Here is a 20,795-nt window from a genome sequence, read left to right as displayed (position 1 = left end):
TTTTAAGGCTGCATGAATGCCTGATCAAGAGCTGAATGTATTAAGGGGAACATAAACTGTAATGTTTGTAAAATAATAAACATGTGGTAATCTAGTGTTTAGTATTCTTCCAAATACAAAATAATATTTATCAAATGATCTCAGCTTTTTAATGTCAACATTCATCACAGTTTAGAAAAAGGGAGCTATGAGTTTCCTTCAATAAAATGGTACCTGGAAATTCAGATTCTTACCTTGTGTAGTGATAGGTACCAAGGGTACTAGGAAAAAAGTAGAAAGAATTTTCAGAATTCTTGTATGTGTACACTTTCTGTTTCAATAACTATGAATAACAACATGCAGAATCCCTTTATTTACTTACATGTTCTTTCACTGCCAATGAGCTCATCACTTTCTGATTCATCAGGATAGATGGCAGTAACTGAGACATCATATAATGTGTCTGCATTCAAATTTTCAAAGACCAAACTATTCTCTTCCCCATTTAAGATAGTCTTGTGAAGAAATTAAAAAAAAAAAAGGAAAATATAAATAAACAAAACCAAAACATGCACATGAAACAGGCAAACAGAGTGGGATACAACTGAGTTTTTACTCAGTAACATCACTGAACATGCAGTAAGTATGTGTTCTACACCTTCTCACTGAATTTCCAAGTTACAGACCATTTATCAATTGCATTTCTAGTTTAAAAATACACCCTCTGAGAAACTGCCCACAAATACATAAGGTGGCTGTCTATTCTTACCTCCTGTTTTTCTCCTCTTCCATAGGGCCCCCATGTTATTCTATATAGAGAGACATCTGGAGCTCCATGATCCCAAGTACCTCTGAAACTATTTGTGGTTATATCTGTGATTCTGAGATTGACTGGTGCTGGCACAGGCTCTATTATGAGAAAAGGAAAAATGTTCCACAAAATGTAACTACAAAATAAATACAGTTAAACAAAATAATTACTCAGACAAATAATTTAGAAGATTAAGTAGAAGATTCATCTCTCAGCTGCGATGCTTCTAATGACAACAGTCAAACACTGTAGTATTACCCAGTACATTTACACTAAGCAAATTATCCCTCATAAGGTCACATCATTAGGTCATTGTCTGATAAAACAGACCTCAGCAGAGGCCACAACTCATATGCCTACTCAAAACAACTGAAGCCCTGGCTGTTAAATTTTGGAGTTATATGGAGTGAATGTGAGCTCCCATAGAGACAGGTCAAGTTCCCTGCAGGATTTTCTCACCAATCTTAAAATTCTTTATATAAGCCAAATAAGTCGCCTCTTATTTAGAAAGAATTCACAGAGGTTAACTGAAGGTTAAAGAGGGAAAATATTATAGCCACTGGGAAGAAATATGTAAATAGGTAGAACCAGAGAATTAAACCTGAAATAATTTCTTTGGCAGACCTTTCCTCTTCTTTCCTTACAAACACATTCACACAAAACCACAGGTACAGAGCAAAGACTAGCACAACAGCAAGCAGGAAATCTCACAAGCACTTTTATATGCATCAAACTACCAAAAGAAAAATTCAGAAATAAAAATGAGAATATTAATGGGTTTTTTCTTCTTTTTCATACCAGATGGAGGGGCAGTGAAAAGGTAAAATTACTCTTTTCTATTGTAGAAAAGAGTAATTAAATTCTTAAATCGTAAGCTTTGATCAGGATGAGAACTTCCTTGATAGCTGCTTTCTCCTTTCAGTCTGGCACATCTCTTGTACAGAGATCAGCTCTTACAGCTTGTGCAGCCCCATTTCCTTGCCTTTATTTGCTGAGGTTATTCAAATCCCACCTTTATGATTCTCTAAAAGTAAAGGCTGCTTTAGCATCCCATGATGCAAAAACTCTCTTGGATCAGAGGCAGGATCATGTCTCTCTAATCTTCCAGTATATGGCTCAGCTTCTTACTGACTTGCCTAGATTTCTGCAAAGACCTGCTAAACCTTTCCTCTGTTCTCATATTTTCTTATGGATTCTACAACTAGACTTCTCCTTCAGTCTTTAAATAGAAATAGTTTTGCTTCAGTGGCTCTTCACCTCTCTGCAGACTGCCATGCCAGTGTTCACTGCAGCAAGACACAAGTCATCTAAGATTTCTGTGGTTTATGATATTGCAAATAATGCTACAAGTGCAAATAAAGTATTTCTCAGATTAAATTAGAGCTTCACCTAAACCCAATAACATATTGCAACACACACCATTTAAATCAAACATAAGACAAAAACAACCACAAGAATGATTATTAGGAAAACTTACGAGTGACAGCTTCTGCAGTTGTTGGTATGGATTCCCCTTCATCATATACAGCAACAACTTTTACATTGTACAGTGATTGGGAGGAAAGGTCAGAGAGAGTAATGCTCGTTTTGAGTCTGTCAAGTTCCACCTAAGAATAAAAACAGTGACTTAAAGGATTGTAAATTGCTCTATTTCTTACTCTGCATTTGCTCTAATGGCAGAAATTCCTGCACTGAAAAACAAAGTATTCTGCACTACATTTTACCATTTGCCCTTAAATTTACACTTAAACATTGAGAGTTCTCTACAAATTCCTTTGCAAAACATATTATATCAGATACACATAGTCCTTGTGGATCATTCACTGCTTTATTCCTCTGGAAATAAGGATGCAGGCTGAAACTTTGGAAATTTCTGGTTCCTTTAAAAAATAAATTTAATTCTCCAAGAGCTGGTTTATGCCTAGCAGCACAATTAAGGTAAACTTGTACATAACTAGAAGACATCTCTAACAATGCTCACTCATGTTCTGTCAGGCAAAGAGGCTAACATACTTTTATTCCACTATCCTGTCCTCTTAATTGTAAGCTATTCTTAGACCTTGGTAGTATGACATTTAAGGAGAGCATAGAAATGGCTCTTTACCAAAACATATGAAAATTCTCCAGTCAGTTTAAGGATTTTTTCCTCCCTGGAGGAAGAGGAGGAGGAAGAAGGGAGTACCCAAGAAATCTATCTTGTGCTCATTCAGTTTCGAAGAAATCCATACGCTTTCTTGACTGCAATCACTATGAACCGATGTACTTTACTCTCACTGGTGAGTTATAATACTACCTTTACTGTTATTTTAGTAATCTAGTTTCTCAAAATAAAACTTTCCTAGTTCTTTAAAAAATTTACCTCCTTTACATCAGCATCATCAGCTATTTTATATCTTAGGATGTATTTTCGAACTTTTCCTGGGGCAGGATCCCAAACGACATTCATGGTGCTGTGAGTAACATCCTGAATTTTTAAACCTCTGGGTCCAGGCAAAGGTACTGTAAAAAAAATGGCAATAGTCAGTGAATGCTATTCATAGCAGAGGTACAGATCTCTCTTTTAGATGGAAGTGAATTCTCTTTATGTCTTTCAGTTAAAGTCTTTTCAGTGAATGGAAGCAACCACTTTCTGACAAGTTGATTGTCCTGGGCACTAGATAAGAGAGTTCAAAATCTTATTTTCCCCGCAATGAGCAAAATAGCTATAAACTATGGTAGTTTCACCTTTGTAACTTATGAGTGCAATACTTCCAGAGGTATCAGGGATTAAGACCATAACATTTGGTGACAATAGCCAATTTTCATCTACAGTCAATGGTTTAAAAATTTTGAGAACATAAAAGTAGCCATGCTGCATGCATCTGGACCAGAAGCATGCCTTTGTCTACAGGAAATGTTTAAGGAAATGTATAAAGAAGGAAACCATTTTTAGATCTATTTTTTTCTTGATGTAGCATGCTTCTTTAGTATTCTCTATGCTTAAGAGGATGTCTGAATTCGGGAACAAGGTTTCTAAATTAATACAAGCAAAATTGAAACCTTTTAAAAACACTGTGATCTCAAGGTTTCCTTCATTATTCAAGTTAAAAATTATATTGTTCCCCTTTTAGTAGCTGGACCCTTCTCAATGAAATTGCCTTTGATGCCTTCAGGAAATATGCAAGTGTTAGAAAATACATAAAACATGGTTAACATGGTCTTCTAAATTAAACAGATTATATAAAAACTGTTGCATGAAATTAAAATTAGGTGTTGCTGAAGCAATAAAAAAACAAAAATAAGGATGTCCATACATGTCACTTCCTGTGTGGTGAGTGGGTCACTCTGCATATCACCAAACAATACGTAAGCTGTTAAAGTGTACTCGGTGTTGGGGATGAGATCTACCAGCTGCACCTCGTTCACTGACGGTCCCACACGCATCTGCGCATGAAAAATAACACACCATGTTTAAAAACTGAAGAAAGCAATGGCAGAAAAGCAAACAATGATTTAACTTCAAGGGAATTTTGTTTGTGAGATTCACAGTATATTTACAGTTTCCTGACTGATGTCATTGTATATAATATCCCAGTAAGTTCACTGCACTTCAAGATGTACATGCCAGTCTTTTGACCATTATGATACTCTAACATTTTTTCTTAATTTATTTTTGGTAGAGAACAGGTAGCAAAGACAAATTCTCTTACCTCTTTCTCTGTGGCTGGGACTGTAGCATTCACAGGTTCATATGTTAACAAATAGCCAGTAGCCCCATTGAGAGGTTCCCATCTCACTCGCATGTAAGTTGATCCAATGTCATAAACATTCAAGTTTCTAACTGAAGAGATTGGCACTGTCAAATAAAAAATACATATTAGTTTATTTCATTCTGCTTCTTAATATTTTATATCACAATTCATACCACTGAGAATATTGCACATGGGTATTAGGGCATGTTATGGGTAGTAGAGAGGCGATCTGCAAACGGAGGTATTTAAATCCTTAGTTTAAGAATGAGGTAATGGTAATACTGTTTTGAATGTGGCCACAGATTTTTTACTTACACAGCTAAAACTCTTACAAGTCAGCACTGGAACATTTTAATCTTGTAAAAAGCACATTAACTCCTTTTATTCAACATTTAACATTGAAAATTCTAATATGAAACAACATTACTGGCTTGGGATCTGTATAAAGAGGATTTTTGTCCTCTCTTTTTGTTTTCTATATTTCTCAAATTACTAAATAAATGAAAAGTTTCCATGAAACCAGACTTCATAAAAATTATATACATTTTAAGGATTTTTTTGACAAGCCTAATACAAAATTAAGAAGTGAAATGAACAGCAGACATTCAATATTATTAAAGAGGCAGAAGAGTCATTCTATGGTGCGTACAGCATAAATGTACCTGAAATCCATGCAGACAGCTCATAGGAAAAACATAGCTGAGTTATAACTCATAGAAGTGGCATAATTGTGTTGAATTAGCTTTTGTTAATTAGAAATAATTCTGTCTGGCAGTAGCAGGAATTAATTATGTAGCATAAACAATTTGTTTTTTATCAGATTTCAGGAATTCATAAACTCAGTCTTGTAATTCATGTCTGTTGTTCTAGTTTTGTACAGCCATGCTTTATGAGCCTAGAAAGAAGCTGGGACTAATATTTTCTACCACATTGTAGCTTCACTTTGCTGAAGTCTTCGAGACAACAAGGTCTGGACAACCAGAGTAACACAATACAGTTTGGTAATTCAAATTAAATATTTTACTTCTGCTAAGAAGAAAATCCGTAGTGCTGAAAGTTCTACTGGACAGCTCCCCAGGTGCCAAACTGGTTGTTAACATGTTTTTCAAGACCCATTTCTAACTTACAAGTTGTTTCCCTGCCGATTAGAGGTTCACTGCTTTCGTCTTCTACCACAGAAAACACGTTAACCACATATTCTGTTTCAGGTTGCAGATCTTTCAGAACTGTTGTTCTTTCCATCCTACTTACATAAAACTGTAAGAGAAGCAATGTTAATCACTGTAAGAAAAATATTTTTGTAATTTTATCTCTAAGAAAAGCAATCATTCCTTGTGAAACTGCAGGAATCAATGACAAGGAGATAAGTCTGGTCCTAATTTTGTATACATTTTGTCTGACAATATAGCATCATTTTTGCAAAGCAAGCTGTAGGGAATCTCAGACAGACACTTGATTCAAATTGCATTGGATCTGCTTAGCATCACTTCGAGTGCATTCTGATTTCACACATGGTTTACACTTCCACATCACTAAAGAACATAAAGAGAGGACCAGGAAAAAGGGGCCAGTTTGGGAAAAAATTCAAAATCTGGAACAATCTAGGATAATCTAGATGGTTACAGCACAAGGCACTGGAAACACCTTGTAGAATGGAAATACCTGACAGAAATCAAATTGTAAAGTCAGTTTGCAGTGGAACAACAGCTCAAACTTTAATCAAAGGTCAAATCTTGAACTCTCCATGAGCCATATATAAGATTTAAAGCCACAATCAGAGATGGGACATTCAGAGCTAGGTACACAGCGGCACCTAACTACATTCTTCTAAACACTTCATATTCCTAGATACTATTCTGTTTGGTCAAAGACAGTAATGAGCATTTCAGATTTCCCAGGACCAAGAGTTGCCAACCACTGGCTTTCTGTGTAGAGAAGCAGTAACAACAAGATAAGTTTCATCCTGTGCAGTAAACAGTTTAGAATCATATAGTGTTAATCTGAGCACTTCTTACAACCTGTACCCCTCACTATCTTGTTCTCTACAAAGAAGGAAATGCATTAAAAGAACAGGGGGCCTACCCACGAGTATGGTCAGAAAATTTCTGGTGCAGACATATTTGAACTAATATATGACAGTGGAATATGAAAATAAAGGAGTGACTAGAAATAGAAGACAACTCTTTATAAGAAATATATTTTATGACTGGATTCATGACATTAAAACAATCACAATAATATATATGCTCCAGTTTTTTGTAATTTTGCGTAACATTTACCAAGGCATGATATTCTTGACCTTAGGAGCATTTTTAAGTTGCTTTTGCACCCTACTCAGCACAAATTCAGAATGATATTACCGTGATGTGGAAGTCCAAAGTTATACTGGACATTGTAAAAGATGAACATACAATACTAACCTGTTTAGGGCTACCTCCAGAGGTAGGATAATATTCAACTCTGTATCTATCAACACTCTCAGGAGGTGGGCTCCATCTCAGTCTGAAAGAACGAGGTGTCACTTCTGAAATAACTAAATTTGAAGGAGGTGGCAAATCACCTGCAAGAGGGAAGCAAATTAAAAAGATATTCATTTATCTTGTCAGAAAGGGAAAAAACCACTTTGCGTACTTGCTTATATTTATTTTTCCTCAGGAATTCTTAAAACAACTGCATGAAGAGATAGCTCATATTAACCCACTCAAGATTAAACAAGTTCCCTGTAATTCCTGTTTACCACTTCAACACCAGTGTTTCACTGAAGAACCATCAGCTAACATGCTTGTTTTTTCATGCTCAGCTTTGGTTTTGGGCTGTCAGACATTAATATTTGAAAAGAGCAGGGCTGCTAAAATTTTCCTTATTGAATGAGTATCATCAAAAAACTTGCCACAATGAATAAAAAGCTGACACACTAAGATACTTCATGATTCTGGGGAGAAAAAGAAGGCACATCCAGCAATGTCATGCTGTGTTAGTTACAACACAGTCACTGTTGGAAGGAAAGGAAGGAGCCCTGCAGGGTAGTCCAGGTGGTCTGCACAACTTCCGCACACCAGCAGCTGAAAAAACAGCCCACGGCTAGCACAGTGTTCCCAATAAGTGGTAAAAAGGAACTAGCAGTGCAAGCACATAAATGGATAAAGAATGAAATAGACTGAAAATGTGATGTACCTGGACCTTTCACACTGTTACACAGATTCGTGGTTACATTATCAACAATGGTAGCCAGGAAGGAGAAGTCTGCAACATTGTAGGCATGGATGTCATCTGGATCTGTTGCAATTTGCTTCAATTCATTTTCATCTGCATTTTTAATACCTTACAAGAGAAGAAGAAAGCAAAACCTGTTAGAAATTACGGCCAGGAAGCACAATAACATGCAATTAAGTCCCTAAACACATTCTTCAAATAACCTTTCATGTACTCATGTATATAGCCACTTCTCTGCGGGTTTAGCAGATGAGCATGGGGGGTTGCTGCAGGCCTTGCCTTCATGGAGTACTTACCAATTGCATACAGTTCCACTCCCTCATCTCTGAGTTTTCTTGAAGGGGCAACTACATCATCTTGTGATTTGCCATCAGTGATGAGAACACCAATTTTGCGAGCTCTGGGCCTTAAGCCAGCAACTGGCTTGAAGTTGTTTTTTAGGATGAAATCCAAGGCCATTCCTAGCATGACACAAAGAAAGTACCCATCACTGTAAACTGTTTGCATATAATAGTCATAGTAAAAGAAATTAGTGCATCCTAGTGACTTCATTCTGACAACATAGTTCCACTGTTTATTTCCTTATAGAAGCACTTTGAATCTAATTGCAGCCCATCATCTAGATCTGAGCAACTGATACTATTCAGGTGCTCTCTTACCTGGTGTTGATCACCCTCCTGACTTCCACTACCCCTCTTTCTGGTTCCTGGTTGTCTTCATCCCAACCCTGAAATGGAACTGACCTTTCTTCTTTTCATAGGCTCCACAGCAACACAAGCTCTTCATCACCCAAAACCTCTTCTAACACATTTCCCCTGAGTTTATAAGCCTATGCTGTACCTCTTCTTTTCCAACCATACTGAGCTGAACTGTTAAGTCCTTTTCATCACAGACACATTTGAGTTCACGGAACAAAATCAGGGTCAGCTACTAGAATAATTTTCATTGGAGCTAAAGTAAAATCCTGGCACTGTGACATACCTGTTAGAGTATTGCCTCCTTTATATGGCAAGTTGGCTACAGCCTCTAACAAAGACTGTTTGGTTCGGTAAGCATTGAGATTCCATTCTGTCCTGGGATCACCACTATACTGTGCAAGACCTGGGAAAAAAGCCACCATTTACTCAGTCATTATGTGTCTCTGTAGCAGTTATGCTCCATTTTCCATCCAACATATGAGAACTTACCAATCTGCACTTTGTCAGGACCAATATCAAAAACTTCAACAATACGGGCAATGAAGTTCCTGATGGTTTTAAAATTTGGCCTCCCGATACTCCATGAGCCATCCACCAGCAGCACAATATCAGCTTCTGCTCTGGTTCTACATTCTAAACCTGCCGTGTCAACCAGAAAAATATAGCCTTAGCATGATGGCTTTCTTTCCCCATCCTTTTAGATGACATATGTCATGACTTAGCTTCCAAAATAGCTCCAGTTTTATTCACTGGCACTCCGTCAAGTATGACCTATTTGAGAGCATTATTCACACTAGTCAGTGGTTCCATGGCAAAAGCTGTCTAAACTCCTTCATGTATGTTTCCTTTTAAAAATAAGCCTTTGCAAATGTCAAGGCCAGTGTTCTCTATTGTCATGTCATTGTCTGTTTTGGCCCTTAAATATGGCTGATGACTTGATTTCAGAAGTTTTGTACAAGACTACTAAACGAACCACTGATATGGCAGTTAGCACTATTAGATTATACAATTTTATGGTATCTTAGTCTGTCACATATAGCTAAATTACTGATTAATTTTCAACCATGTAATAGTGGGATTAACGGTATGTATTACAATCACTTTCACATAAATAGCATTCCTCAATTTTCAGGGGAAAAAGACATAATAATACGTGTAGTAGAGAAGTTTGCATGTACAGAAAAGAAAGAGCACAATCCAGAGAAGACACACAAACATAAACACAGGTCAAGAGATACAGAGGGAACAAGAACAAACATTCATATAAAGCTGCAATAATCTCTAAAGGTAGGAAGTTATTTCAGATATCTTCAGTTTACAAATTACAAAATAAAATATGCATCATATTGTTTTCATCACAAGGAAAATCACAAAATATTTATACAAAACAGAAAGAGACATAATAATTTTATCCACAGCCATTTGCAGGAAAAAAAAAAAAGGCCAAAATCCCTTCTCTCTTTTTTCCTGTAGATTCTGTTACCAGCTGCAATTTTTCTGGCTTCCTGCCATCAGAGCTTCTGGTCTTTATATGGAAGAAATCCCATTGAGAAAAATCATCCACACTCATCACAGTTGAAAGATATTGTGATTTCATATATGTTCCACAGAATTGATCCAACACTGTAGACTCATGAATATAACTATTCCATGTACCTGGGGGTTAAAAGCATGATCCTCTTCTGCACAGAAAATATAGATCTAGTCTTTAGTCAGGACAATAAAATCAGTTGGGAGTAGGGTTTAAGTCAAACCATGTTAGTTCAAAAAATTGCATGCATAACTTTTATATGAAAGTTAAAGTTAACTTTATGTACAATTAAAAAGTTAATCTATTTTGACTTTTATGTTTCTTTCAACATATTATAGTCCCCCACATGGAAAATTCTAGTAAATGTGCAAGATCTAGGGTGATTTTCCCCCCATTAATATATAATTTACTGTTACATTTGCTGTCCAAGATATAAATTCATTTTTCACATTAACCATTTCTCAAATCCATGCATTAATAAAACTAATTAGCTTAAAGAGTACAACACTGAAAACAGAAATGAGAGCTACTATAATGAAAAATAACAAACCACTCTTTGTGCAATTTTTTGTTGCCAGCCTTATGAAAGTTTTAGTCTAATGCCACTCCTGGCCTGTTTTAGGGTTTTTTTTCAGTTTACCCTCTATTATTAGACAGAGTAGGACAATTATTTAGGAATTTTCTAAAAATGTTTCAATAAAGTCACATAAAATATGAGTATTTTTTACACAGCCCAATGTGAGCTAAGCAAAAACAGTATAGTCAGCTGTCAGAAACCTCTTTTTCTTTATTTAAGTCTGAAAGGGCTTTGCAGTTAGGTTCTTTCTCCTCACCAAATTCTCTCTGATGTTTATCCAAGCATTGAAATGGCAGAGGAGAAAAGGCTTTACTTATTCATGTATACTTGTCTATTGAGAAGCAGACCTGCTTTTTTATGCTTTCCATGAAGGACTGAGCCCTGAAACCTTCTTCAGCTGGTAGAATTGAGAGCATGGTGAACACAAATATTAACAGAGGCCTATTAAGCACACCAAAGGGAGGTAAATATCATAAAAGTCAAAGAAGTTTTGAAAGAAAGGTTTTTTAGCTACAGGTTTACTAGTGAGAAGCTCCCAGAGATACTGGTGAGCACTCTGCAATTGCCTCTGTGAAAAAGTCTCCTCCTGTTATAGAAAAAGAACCAAAAGACTAAACAATGACTATGTTGAATATAAACTTAAATAATATACATTAACACTAGGACTATCAGATGTTTGTTCATTATATCATCTTAGTCTTAAAAGTGACCATATAAGGACAAGAAAAAGGCCAACAATCTGCTTAAAATTCCTTGTTCTACTCCTGTGAAGACCCCTGTAGATGAGCCATGATCTCTGTTCAAAAATTTGACCTTATGTGATCTAACACAGATGTGGACAGCTTGAAAATGCAATGCAGATGGCTTTGAATAATCAGCAAAACACAGGTTGCCTGCGTTATCATCTTTGTAAGATCATCTGGAGGGTGCAGAGGACTAGAACTGTGAACTGAGTCATGCTTTGTGGTCATTTCAGAACAGGGTTTATGTCATCAGGGAGGGGAATATAATGAATCCTGTAAACAAGTATGTGCATTAGAAAAACAAAAAGGAAATGTAGTAAACTTCTTATCTTTTTTTTTTTTTTATCCAAAATACAAGACTGCCATTTCTTCAATTCAGTCATGTTTACCTCTAGATAAAAATGGCTCCGTAGTAGTATCTGAAAGGGTGGTCATCTCTTGTCCAACCAGAGGGTTGCTCTCTCCTCCTTCAAACATTCCAAAAACATTTACCTTATAGGTAGTTCCTGCCCTGAAATAGTCAAAGAGGTGTACTTTAACTAAAGTCATTTGGCTAGTAAAATGCTAAACAATTCATCTATTAAATTCTTACAAAAAAAAAGAAAATACCTAATGGAAAAGAAGGTGCTAAAACATGAAGCCCAAATACTGGCTCTTCCACAAGACGTTGATGTTTCAATAATTTAAAAGCTGATTTTGCACTCTATACTTAAATTTATAGCCTTCTTCATTCAAGTTATTTAATTCTGTGAAGACAAATTTTCCAGGCAGCCAGAGATCAGGTTAAGAAAGCTAAAGCCCTGATAGAATTAAATAAGGCCAGGGACACCAAGGGCAACAAGAAAAGTTTCTATGGTACATTGAAGATAAAAGGAAGAGCAGGGAGAAAATGGGCCTCCTCCAGAAGAAAACAGGAGACCTGGTTACCCGGGATATAGAGAAGGCTGAGGTGCTGAATTATATTTTTGCCTCAGTTTTCACTGAAAAGTGCTCCAGCCACACTGCTGGAAGGTCACAAAGGGCAAATTAAGAGACTGGGAGTGATGCCTGGGCTGCATCCCAAGAAGCAACCAGCAGGTCAACAGAGTTGATTCTCACCCTCTATTTGGCTCATGTGAAACCCCTGAAGTACAGTGTCCAGCTCTGTAGCCACCAATATAAGAAGAGCTTGGACCTCTCGAATGAGTCCAGAAAAAGATTGAAAAATGATCAGAGGATGGAGTACTTATCCTGTGAAGACAGGTTGAGAGTTGGGGTTGTTCAGCATAGACAAGAGAAGGGTCTGGGGAGATCTTATGGTAGGATTCCAGCACCTAAAGGGAGCCTAAGGAAAGCTGGAGAGGTACTTCTGACAGGGGCATGTAGGGACAGAGAGTAATGGCTTTAAACTGAGACTAGATTTAGATTAGATATTAGGAAGATGCTCTTTACTGTGAGGGTGGTGTGACACTTGAACAGGTGGCCCCGAGAAGTTGTGGGTGTCCCATCCCAGGGCATGAAGGCCAGGTTGGATGGCAACCAGATCTACTGGAAGGTGCCCACAGCAATGAGGTTGGAACTAGATGATCTCTAAGGTTACTTTCAACCCAAATCCTTCTATGACTGTATGATTCTTTGACTTAATGATCCCATTTTAATTATATTTAGTATACTTGCCTAACAGATTTTGACTTGGTGGGAAGACTGCTTTAAAAATCTAAGCCTCTGAGAAAATGAATCAAGAGCTAAACTAAGCATCTTTTGAGAAACATGAGACAAGAAACTTTTTAAAGTAAACTTTAGAAATCTCAATTATCCTTCATTATTCCATTATCTTTCTCATATGTGAAATACAGCTCCAGCCTATATATCTTTGCCTCCTTCAGTTCCTGTGAGAACACCACAAGTGATGTAAATGGATAATCTTGGAAAGAAACAGGCCAAGTACCTTTCAGAGATGGCATAACAGGATTTTCATAGCTAATTGACAAAATTACTTGCTTAACTTACAGCAGATTTTACAAGACATTTCAATACCAGATCGCAATTAAACGAAATCCTAGGCTAAAGTTATTTAAAGGAAACTGAACAAAACAAAACAAAAACCAATATGAGGGAGTATGCATACCTAAGCTCCTCCAATACCACTGTGCTGTCATAGGGCCCCACTATTAATTCTCCAAGGCTCCCATCATCTTCAGTGGGGTGGAAAGTTACTTTGTACCCCTTCACTCTCCCTGGGGCTGGCTCCCAGGTTACTCTGAAACTTGACATAGTTGAATCTGAAGTTCTCAGATTTCGAGGTGGCTTAAAGGGAGAGGCTGAAAGGGTGGGAAACAAAAGAGTTTAGATCAGGTCTACACATGGCAAAAAATCAACAAGTATGCTTTTAAGTATATATATATATATATATATATATATATATATATATATATGCAAATCTAGTATTAGTGAGAGTCCTAAACTCCTTGTTCCTTTCTTTAGCAAAGACAAGTATTAAGAGATGAAAGATGAGATTCCTAACTTTTACTTTTACCTATTTAACCAATAAGTACATGGGCTAAGTCTATTTTTGAGGCTCCCTCTGCAGTCAATGGACTGAGGGATAAATTGTCTGGCAGCTAAAGCAACTTCACCAACCACAGGCGTGGCAGTGTGTCAAAAACCAATTCTTCTGAGGAGTGCCAGCCAAACAGCTGGTCAAAGCTTTTAGGTCAAGAGCAACTTCCTCAGAAGATTAACAGCTGCCCACTGCAGGGCAGCACTCACAGACAATGGCTACAAGCTGTTGCTAGCTTCTGCATTTTGTGCAACTTTTGCTTGTGTGCAACTCTAAAGTGTAGTCATGGAAAATAATGCATCAGTGTAAGCTCAAATGGGAATTAGAGTAAACAAAAAACTACCACTATTGCTTTGGCCTGAAAGACAGAGAAAAAAACATTTGCCTTGTCCCTGTGCCTATGCAATTGTCTAGCTATAGCCAAAAGATCATAAATGTCCTCAAAATGTGAGTTCTGCTGAGAAACAGTAGATATACCCCTAACTCACAAGTACAGATTCTCTGTCTCATCTCTCATCATACTCCCTGAATTATCATGATAGCTTCCACTAAAAAGATGACTCAGGCCTCACTTGCTTCCAAAGAGTGTTTACCACCACAGTTATTTAGACTGAAAGCAGAGACATATCTGTATCAAGATGAAAAGTTCAAAAATCAAAAGCAGCTGGATTATCTAAAATTTATCTCAGTATAATTTTCAGCATTAAACAACTACCTATTGGTTAAGACCTGCTCAAGTTTTTGTGACTCCTTTATATCAAGCACATTTTAGGTTAAGAAGAAACCTTTCTTCAGTAACTGAGGTGCTGATATCTCCACTGTTAGGATACCTTTATCTTACTTCCTGTCATTCAATATAAGGTATATTCAGAAAACAGAATGGCATGAACTATCTACAGAGAACCTCTGCAAATGGCACTAGTGTCAGACAGGCAGAAACATCTTGAAAAAATTCTCTTTAGTTAATAGCTTTCCATCTATGGAAGCAGAAAACTGACAATAAATCTGATTGATCTGAACATCTAGAGAACATTTCCTTACAAAATATAAGACCAGCATCACATTCCTACTAAAGATAGAGTAGAAAATGAGTTTTGCTTTTTCCACAAAAATAACTTCACTGAGACTTAATAAACGTCTTAAAGTTTCAGTTTCTGAGGGAGAAGACAGCCTGTCCAAAAGACCATGAAGTCAGACTTCCACAGATGAATCTTCAAAATCATCTACTCCCCCTTTTTAGTAGCTTGGGTTTTCCACAGAAAATATGGTGACCAGAGAAGACAAACCTAAATAACAGGATGATGGGTAGCTATTTAATCAATACCCAAAAGCAAAAGGCAAAATATGCAACAGCAGACAACATTTGATTAAGTAGCCTGTCTTCCTCACAAAACACCTTGTTTGAACTTCTGATGACAGCATTTCAAAACAATTATAGTATTTTCAAACAAATTTTACACTGTACTTACACCTCTTAATATCAACAGCAAAAAGCTGTGCTCAGGCTATGCCACAGTGAAATTTCAAATCAAATTCTCTTCTCAACTTATAACATTTTCTTCAATTTTCCTGTCAATTCATGATCTTGGCAGACTCTGCCATGCTTTTCTATGTTTCCTGCTTATTAATTTTAAGCACAAAACTTGCATTATGAAATCCTGTACAACCTTGTGGTACATACCTGTTGTTCCTTCTCCTTTTCTTGATTTCCCGTGTCCAAAATCATAAATTGGAACAACAGTTATGTCGTACGTGGTGCGGGGCTTAAGTCGTTTGAGCACGATGCTGGTGGCAGGGGCATTTACTCTCCCAGACATTTGCCTGCCTCCGCTGCGTGCTCTGTAGTTCACACGGTAAGACAAGACTTTCCCAGGCGCAGGCTGCCACTTAACTCTCATTGTATTTTCTGTCTCATTGTCTACTGTCAGAGTCCTGGCATTTGGTGACACTTTTCAATGTAAAAATATGGATAAATTTTTACTTTTTCATGTACAGATATATTCAAATGCATGACTACAAAATTAGTGCTGCTGTACTAAAAAATAAAATTGGCCTTTTTAAAATTCCAGTATTTGATTGTGGGGAGGACACAGGGGAATCTCACACGCCATTGTTAATTATTTTTTAATTGTGATGGACTAAACAACCAGATGTTTGGTTTTCACTACTGAGACAAAAAAGGGGGAAGTATAAATCACATGATGACGCTGCATAATTGGGAGTTTTACTTAGTCATGTTTTCCTTAATCCATTAAATAATGGATTCAGCACTCTCAAATTGATAAATTATAAAGTAATTGATTTTCATGAACTCAATGTCCTATAGATTTTCTAAGTTTTGACTTCACAGGTCTGATAAGGTACCGGTGAATACCTAAACAGCTGGTTGTTGAACCCCATGCAAACTGTCCTTCAAATAGATGTGAGTGACTTTCCAAATGCTTGGAAAATCACTCATCACAACATAGCATATGTGCTGAAATAGACCTTTGAACTAATAAAGCATTTTTTCGACAAATTGCAGCATTCAGCTTCTAAGAGATATTTTCCAGACTGTACAAATGGTATAAATAATCCCAAGTGAACTGACAGGTATGCAATGCTGGCTGTCAGCCAAAATAAGCCATCTAGGTTTTGGCAAAGCTGAACCCTCTTGGCATGGTGGAATCGGTCAGTATTTCAACACACAGTAAGGTAGGCGTTGTAGCTCCTAGGAACTGACAATTTCTAATTGTGTGTATGCCAGAAAGATACAATAGTTTCAGGCTATTAGCCCCAGGTGTGGGGCTATTGGTAGGCCTAACAGCAAGTTCCCTCAGTCAGCACACAGAGAGTCAGTATAAATGATGAGGCTAGCTACCCACCTAACCTGGAAAAGCTAGAACAGCTGGTGTTGCTGTGCTTGAACCAAGAAGGAAGCCGTGGCACAGCAGTCTGCTAGTCTGCTTTGACTCTGGGGAGTCAGCTCTTACTAACAGCAACAACCACTACTCTTGCAAAACCTTGAGAACAACTGCTCTGGGTCAAGGACAAAGGTTAACGTAATTCAGCAGCCTGTCTCCAGCAGTAGTCAAAACAGATACTTAGGACAGAGCACAAGAACATGTAAACACACATGATGCTTCCTCCCTCAGGCTCTGTCTTTGCATGGTCCCTTTAGGCAAACAACAGGAATGTCAAGCCTTATCCAGGACATCCCTTCATTCATTCTGACTCCTTCACTTGCAGTTCCTGCTACAAAGAAACAAGCCATCCCTGGGCTCTGTGTTTTTTCACTTTGCCTACACTGCAGGAGAGGCTTGAGCATCCTTTGACCAAATACAATATAATGCTTTAAAATAAGAAAAAGAAGAGCCCCAGAAAGGTAACTAACAAACACCAAAATCACCCAGTGAGCCTCAGTTTGAGGACTGTGAAGATTGGAAGGGCAATAACTTGGAAACTCATTGATTCTGTGGGAATGCACCCCATCTTTCCTCCTTGCTCTATCCATATTTCCTTCACCTGATTTTTAGCAATCACACCAAACCTATAAAAGGTTGAATTCAGAGTAATATGCAGACCAAATCATATCTTAATTTGGAAGCAATTCTTGCTGAATCCAAACCTATATGAAATAGAAAAGATTTTTTTTTTTTGGTTTTTTAATAGTCCAACAAAATGTCAAAATTGGCTGAGCTGAGGTGGCATTTTGGTTTGGGGAAACTTTCCATAAAAAAATAAAAAAGAAAGGGGAAAAATAAGGTCCATTTTATTTTAAAATTATAATTTCATCAAAAACAGAATGTTAAAAATGGTGGTAATGTATTACACTTACCATCAGTAAAAGCCTCTCCTTCTACCGGGTCTCCTTCTCCACTGCTGTAGGCTGCATATACCGAAATCCTGTATTTAGTCTCTGGCTCCAAGCCTTCTATCACAGCATCCACTGTATTTCCTGGGACTCTCTTCTCACCCACAGTATCATCATAATGTGATTTCCATACTATCCTGTAATGGTTAACTGTTCCTGGGGCTGGTGTCCATGATAACCCAACTGTAGTGTCAGTTATGTCTGTGGTAACTAAATTACGTGGTGAACCACGTTCTGCAAGAAAGAAAACAGCAAATTCTCTCTTAAACACAAATAGCACAAGTTAGCAAAGTACAAATGTAAAAGCCAAATGATCTTAAAAGCTAAACCAAACCTTTCCCATTAATATTATTTTCAATAACATACGAGGGTAGTCCCAAGAGAAAATAGATGAAGGTTTCAAAAAAATGCTTAAAGCTAACTTTAGACTATGAATTATCTTATCCCAACCATGTAAGATACTCAGCAGTCATGCTTTAGAATATGCAAAATAACAATGGCAGTATTCAAAGACCTGGAATGAAGCCAGTGCTTAAATGTGGTACAGCTCACTTAGGTAAATTTTAACTCTCAAAAAAATGATTTTATTTCATTCATTCATCGTCATTGTTATGTGTGTACCTTTTTTCCAAGGGTTAAATAATGGAGACTTTTCACAGAATCACAGAATCAAAGAATCTGTTGAGTTGGAAGGGACCCAGAAGGATCACCAACTACGAGGCCTGCACAGCACCATCCCCAGGAGTCACATCATGTTCCTGAGAGAATTGTCCACACACTTCTCAAACTCTGTCAGGCTGGTGCTGTGACCACTGCCCTGGGAAGCCTGTTCCAGGGCCCAACCACCCTCTAGATGAAGAACCTTTTACTAATATCCAACCTAAAAGTCCCCTAACACAGCTTCAGGCCATTCTTTTGGTCCTGTCACTGGTCACCACAGAAAAGAGATCAGTGTCTGCTCCTGTCTTCCCTCTCATATTCAACTTTCCATCAAAAAGGACTCCCAGGTCCCTTTCCCTGGCACTGCTTTCCAGCATCTCATTCCCTGCTCTGTCTGTACATCCAGGGTTGCCCATCCCAGGTGCAGAATCCAGCACTTGCCCTTATTGAACTCCATACGCTTGATGATTGCCCAGGCCTCTAATAAGAGTACTTTCTCTGACAACTTTATTTGGTGATTTATTAGTACTAGTATATTCCAGAGTCCCACTTACCAGATCAGCTATTTCATTTTATGTTCACAACTAATTTGCATGTGTTTACATAATCCCACACTTACTGTAGAAAACATTCTCCATCTTTCCATTCATAAGACCTTTACCTCTTTCCTCCCTGTAGTTTGTTTCAGCCAAAGGGAACAAAGGAAGCAGCTTATTAGTCTGTGAAATCCAGTGTCAGATGGATATGTGAGTCTCACCTAACACACCAGAGTAGTTCCTCTGCTTAAAAATTCAGCTCATTGGTCTAAAGTGGTGCAGTGAAAGGAGTGCCTCTGCTTAATCTTCAAAGTACATTTATAACATATGTTCAATTTTTCTTGTTGCAATGACTTGCTTTTGATAGCTAGAAAGGAGCATTGACTGGTGGATTTAGTGCAACAGCCTCATCATAGAAAAATCTGCAAAAGGGCTCTATGAAACCAGATCCACATAGACAGAGAAGTACTCAGTTCTTTGGTGTGTATTCTCTGTGGGATTTCTCACTGTACAGGACATTCCTGAGTGGCTCCTGCTTAGCAAGAGGACTTAAACACTTGGGGTGGCCTCATGGCATCACAGTTAAGTTTTACCCTCACTGATAAAAGTATGTCCTTATACTAATCCATAGCAGCCACAGGAGCAGAATCAAAATTCTTTGAACACAGAGGAATTCAATACTTATCCACTTTCCACTACTTAGACTCATTGCAAGAAAAGACCTCACTACATTCAGAAGTCTGAAGCAGTTTCAGGCTGAGCAGCAAATTGCTCAAAGTCATAGTCTGAGTTTTCACTTTTCATATTCATTTGTCTTTTACTTCCACCACAATCTGCAACATTTCCAAACACAATCCCAGTGGAGCAGAAAATATTATCTGTAGAAAGTTTGGTTTTGGAAACATCTCCTTGCTGGTGCAGCTTCATTAAAAGTGAGATAACTAATCCCACTTGACTTAATGATGAATAGAAATTAATGTCAACCTATCAGAGATTCACCAGCTACACAGAATGCAGAATCAGAGAGTACCACAGCAATCACAAAGATGACTCTCAAGTACACCTAACAGAACACGCGTTGTCGGGGGGTTTCTGATTTTAATTCAGTCTTAGGGACATTCCATCATGTTTTTCTGGAGACAGTTCTTTTTCTGTCCTAACTCTGCATCAGTTCTTAAAATTGTACCCTTCAAACTGATTTTTCTAGCCGTGTAATATAAATTACCACAATTTATGGCATCTTCTCTTCAAAGAAAGGTTAAGATACAGAGGGTTTGGTAAAGTTCAGTTAACATTTCCCAACAGCGATTGCATATACTGAAAAAGTTATAGTGAAAAGGGCCAATTCAGCTCATGCTTCATGAAGTCTCACCAAATTCAGTGACTGCATTAAATGAAAGCCAGGGCAGAATCTTAGCTCCAAATAACAATTTTCCTGGAAGCCTGAAAAAAAGATTTGCCTTCAAAAGTAAATTACAGCAATTTTTCTGTCTGCTCTTAAGCTCCTACTCTCAAATCTTGGCTTTTTCATACAATAAAAAAAAATATTAAGGCAATCCAAATAGAAAAAATATGGAAAACTTAACTTGATAGAATGCACAGATGTCTCACAATAAAAACCTTTCTTTCCATATTTTAATGTAATATAAATATACAAGTCACTTTATTTTGGCTACTTTAAAACATGGCTCTGCCACAACATGATTTCAGTATTCAAGTATCTGCTACCACAGCACAATTTTTTGCAAGTCTACTCTTGGATACTACAGCTAATGATATATGTTGGAAATACTGCAAAAATAACTTCTTATTTAAAACCCTTATTGATTAAGTCATTATTGAGGTCATTAAATAACAGAGGAAAATAATTTGTTTGGAATGGATTATAATGAACAGCAGTTACTGTAATATGTTGGTTCTGAAA

General features: G+C 37.4%; 1 protein-coding gene across 1 annotated transcript in view; it reads right to left on the bottom strand.

The window, feature by feature from the left end:
- Positions 1–20,795, bottom strand: part of COL12A1 (collagen type XII alpha 1 chain) — a 100,144-nt gene that overhangs the window by 48,763 nt on the left and 30,586 nt on the right. Inside the window, exons 14-30 of the mRNA XM_058802795.1 lie at positions 17,640–17,909; positions 15,504–15,770; positions 13,391–13,583; positions 11,673–11,794; positions 8,922–9,071; positions 8,716–8,835; positions 8,031–8,195; positions 7,696–7,842; positions 6,942–7,081; positions 5,649–5,778; positions 4,480–4,625; positions 4,084–4,213; positions 3,150–3,289; positions 2,268–2,397; positions 749–888; positions 362–494; positions 234–260 (exon numbers count right to left, since the gene is read on the bottom strand). Of these exons, the coding sequence (XP_058658778.1) occupies positions 234–260; positions 362–494; positions 749–888; positions 2,268–2,397; positions 3,150–3,289; positions 4,084–4,213; positions 4,480–4,625; positions 5,649–5,778; positions 6,942–7,081; positions 7,696–7,842; positions 8,031–8,195; positions 8,716–8,835; positions 8,922–9,071; positions 11,673–11,794; positions 13,391–13,583; positions 15,504–15,770; positions 17,640–17,909 (2,550 nt within the window). The remainder of the gene's footprint in view (positions 1–233; positions 261–361; positions 495–748; positions 889–2,267; positions 2,398–3,149; positions 3,290–4,083; positions 4,214–4,479; positions 4,626–5,648; positions 5,779–6,941; positions 7,082–7,695; positions 7,843–8,030; positions 8,196–8,715; positions 8,836–8,921; positions 9,072–11,672; positions 11,795–13,390; positions 13,584–15,503; positions 15,771–17,639; positions 17,910–20,795) is intronic.

Source organism: Ammospiza caudacuta, chromosome 3 (genome assembly GCF_027887145.1).
Source record: "Ammospiza caudacuta isolate bAmmCau1 chromosome 3, bAmmCau1.pri, whole genome shotgun sequence".
NCBI lineage: Eukaryota > Metazoa > Chordata > Aves > Passeriformes > Passerellidae > Ammospiza > Ammospiza caudacuta.
This window is presented reverse-complemented; position numbering and strand designations above follow the sequence as displayed.